The 3,143-nt window shown below is 50.2% G+C and overlaps 1 protein-coding gene across 5 annotated transcripts in view; it reads left to right on the forward strand.

The window, feature by feature from the left end:
- The window catches only part of FAM168A (family with sequence similarity 168 member A), a 131,431-nt gene that overhangs the window by 119,392 nt on the left and 8,896 nt on the right, over nt 1-3,143 (forward strand). For all 5 annotated transcript variants that reach the window (XM_017727109.1, XM_017727108.1, XM_017727110.1 and 2 more), the window contains one exon: nt 1,747-1,872. In XM_017727109.1, coding sequence (XP_017582598.1) covers nt 1,747-1,872 — 126 coding nt within the window. The remainder of the gene's footprint in view (nt 1-1,746; nt 1,873-3,143) is intronic.

Below are 3,143 nucleotides of genomic sequence, written 5' to 3' on the forward strand. Positions count from 1 at the left end.
CCATCCCTGCTTCTGGATCCTGCCTGCAGGAAATGCTGCTTTGCAGGAGGTTGGAGCATCAGCAGTGCTCTGAGCCATTCTCTAGGGGGGCCCACTGACTCTTTGGGGACGCCACTGGGTCCCCAAAAGGGTATCTTGGGGTCTGGAGGGGTGAATATCCTGTAGTGCCTCGCAAGGCTTTCCAAGGATAAGTGCTCCCATCGTTTTGAGGCACTCAGGCACGGGATTGCCTGGGGAATTTAGCTTGTTGCAAACTTTGTTCAGGGCTGGAGGCTGTATCCATCTCAAATGAGGTTGTCAGAGGGAAGCAAGAAATCCCACAATGGTTTGGGTTGGAAGGGTTCATATTTTTGTCTTTTCCACTTAAAATATGTCCTGAACATTCCCACATTGACTATAGGTCCTGTCAGGAAAACAGAGCGGTCCCAGCACTGCAGAGTCCCGCAGCTCACATTGTTTGCTCAGTTCCCACCCCTTGCTTTGCCAGGGATTAAGCTGGTAATGAGTAAAAGCTTTTAATTTAATTTCTTTTTAGGCGAGAGGATAACCCAAATGCACAAGGCACTGGTTGGAGGTAGCCCTTAAATGATACGAAATAGTCATGGCTGGATTGTGATCCCTGGGAATTACTGCAAAGGACCAGGAGGTATTAATGGTCCTGGAAGCCACCTTGATCCATGTTTTGTGTAGTTTTAGGTGATGGATTCTCCGAGGATCCGTGATTTAATAAAGAACATGCAGAGCTGTGGCAATCTCCCAGCCATCTCCAACCCAAATTGCCTTGATTTTGTGGCAGATTTAATGTGGAGAGGGAAAACCACAGAGGAAGGATTCGTGTAACATTGGAATGAATTGTCTCATCAGTCTCGCAGATTAAAACCTCTGTGAAATGCAGAGGCAAAAATGAATCTGATTCTGAATAAAAGCGTAAGCGAAGGAGTTTCTGTCACAGCACTGGGAGCTGCTCTCCAGTGTGATGTTCCTGAGTGCAGCCTACCATGGAAAATAAAGCAAGGCAACCTGGAAATCCTTAATAACTCCCAAACCTTTGGGAGAGGGCAGAGACTTGGAGCAGGAAATGATCAGTGACTGAGTGGAGGAGAACTTGGGCTCGAATCTCTCATTTCCCACAAACCTCCTGGCTTTCTGTTGAAGGAGGAGGAGGGAGGAGCAGGTTTCCACATCTCCAGCAGTGGAGCAGCATCCAGGTAGATGTCACACCCAGGAATATCTTCCCCAGCTGATGATGGCCAGTAAAGCAGCACTGCTGGGTGTCCTCCATGCTCCCCATTCCTGCCCCACTCCAGGAGAGTCTCAGGAGGGTTTGGTGGACCTCAGACCTGCAGCAGTGCTTCCCTGCACTCTCTGGGAAGTGGATTTCCATCCACTAGGATGTGTTGTGCTGCTGTGGGCTGTGTCTCCGCTGCCAATTCCTCCTCAGCCTCCTCAGTCCCTCATTCCCAACTTCCAGCCCTGTGACACTCCAGATTTACAGCGGTACCTTCAGAGAGGGTTAATTCAGGGTCTGAGCAGATGTGGAGGGTGTGGAACATTTCTGCTCGGCCTTGGGGCTGCAGGAAGATTTCCAAGCCCCGACCAAGGTGTGAAGTCCCTTCCGTGGGGCTCGGCACCCCAGGGATAGGAACTTGGGGGGGAAGAGATTAGCAAGGTGCTTCCAATGTGACATAAATGCAGGAAGTTGTCTGTCATTTCTCTGTGTGACACCTCTTCTCTGTTCCATTCAAGCCACACTTCTGATGAAACAGGCCTGGCCCCAGACCTCCTCGTCCTGTGCCACTGAGGGCACCTTCCACCTCCCTGTGGACACTGGCACCGAGAACAGAACCTACCAGGCTTCTTCTGCAGCATTCAGTAAATAAACCTTTTCCTCTGGGGTTTTACCGGGTTGGTTTGTGCCCGTTTGCCTCCCCTGCTGGGGGTTGATTTGTGGACTGGGAGGTTTGGGTTGGGAGAGACTTAAAGACCATCTTGTTCTAACCCCCATGGGCACCTTGCACTAGACCAGGTTGCTCCAAGCCCCATCCAACCTGGCTTTGATGAATTAAAACCATGAAGGATCATGAAAAGGAGAGTACTGACCCTCCTGCTGCTCCTGCAGAGGAGGAATTCCAGTAGAGAAGGTGAAACCTCTCTCTTAGCTGAGTGTTTGATTGCTGGGAGCAAGCTGGCATGGTTCACAGGTGTTCATCTCCAAAGGGAGATTATTCCCTATTCCCTTAAAACTGAAAGAATTCCAAAATAAAGCCTGATTTTCAAGGAACACGGTTGAAACTCCCCCCTTTTAACCCAGCCTGGCTGAGCAGGAGCAGGGGGAGGAGGTGCTGTTTAGGGATCGCAGTCAAACAGGCTTTTCCAGTGGAGCCTTGTCATCTCATCCCTGAAGAGGGTAAGTAATGCCTCCAGGAGGGCTGATAAGCTCCCTGATAAACCCTGGGATGCTTTCCCTGGTATGTGGGGTGTCCTCTGGCCCCTGCCTGACTGTTCCCTGCTAAATCTGGGGCATGAGTGGTGTGGGGTCAGAGTGTTCCTCACCTTCCAGCTACTCCAGACTCCCTTTTCCTGCTAAATTAAATCAATTACACAGCAAGGTGAGAAGAAGAAATATAATTTTTTTTTAATGAAAAGAGTTATTAAAAAAAAAAAATTTAACAAGCCTTTGGGAGACTTTCTCTTGGAAAAGGGATGTCCCTACCATTCCTTGGGATAGGGGCTGAACACTGGGCACGGTCCAGCCCTTGGAGCATCTCTGGGGCCTCCTCTGGACTGCCTCCAGCAGCTCCACTTCCTTCTGCTGTTGGCCCCAGGGCTGGAAGCAGCGCTGCAGGTGGGGTCTCACCTGAGCAGGGCACAGGGGCAGAATCTGGACGTGGACATCCAGTCAGTTCCTTATCCAGCTGAGGAATCCTGCTTGTGGTGAACCCTGGAAACAAGCGGAGGTGGCAACACAAAATTCCCCACTTAGCTCTTTTTCCCCCCAACCAGCCTTTTATAGGAAGGCATTTCTGTGCAATCCAGGGCACTTGTGAGCTGCAGGATCAATAAGGTTGAGATTTCTCGAGTGACATGAGGGATTTAATCAGCAATTTTAATAAATGCTGAAGCTGAAGGGCTCACTGCTGCTG

Source organism: Corvus brachyrhynchos, unplaced genomic scaffold (assembly GCF_000691975.1).
Source record: "Corvus brachyrhynchos isolate BGI_N302 unplaced genomic scaffold, ASM69197v1 scaffold412, whole genome shotgun sequence".
Lineage (NCBI taxonomy): Eukaryota > Metazoa > Chordata > Aves > Passeriformes > Corvidae > Corvus > Corvus brachyrhynchos.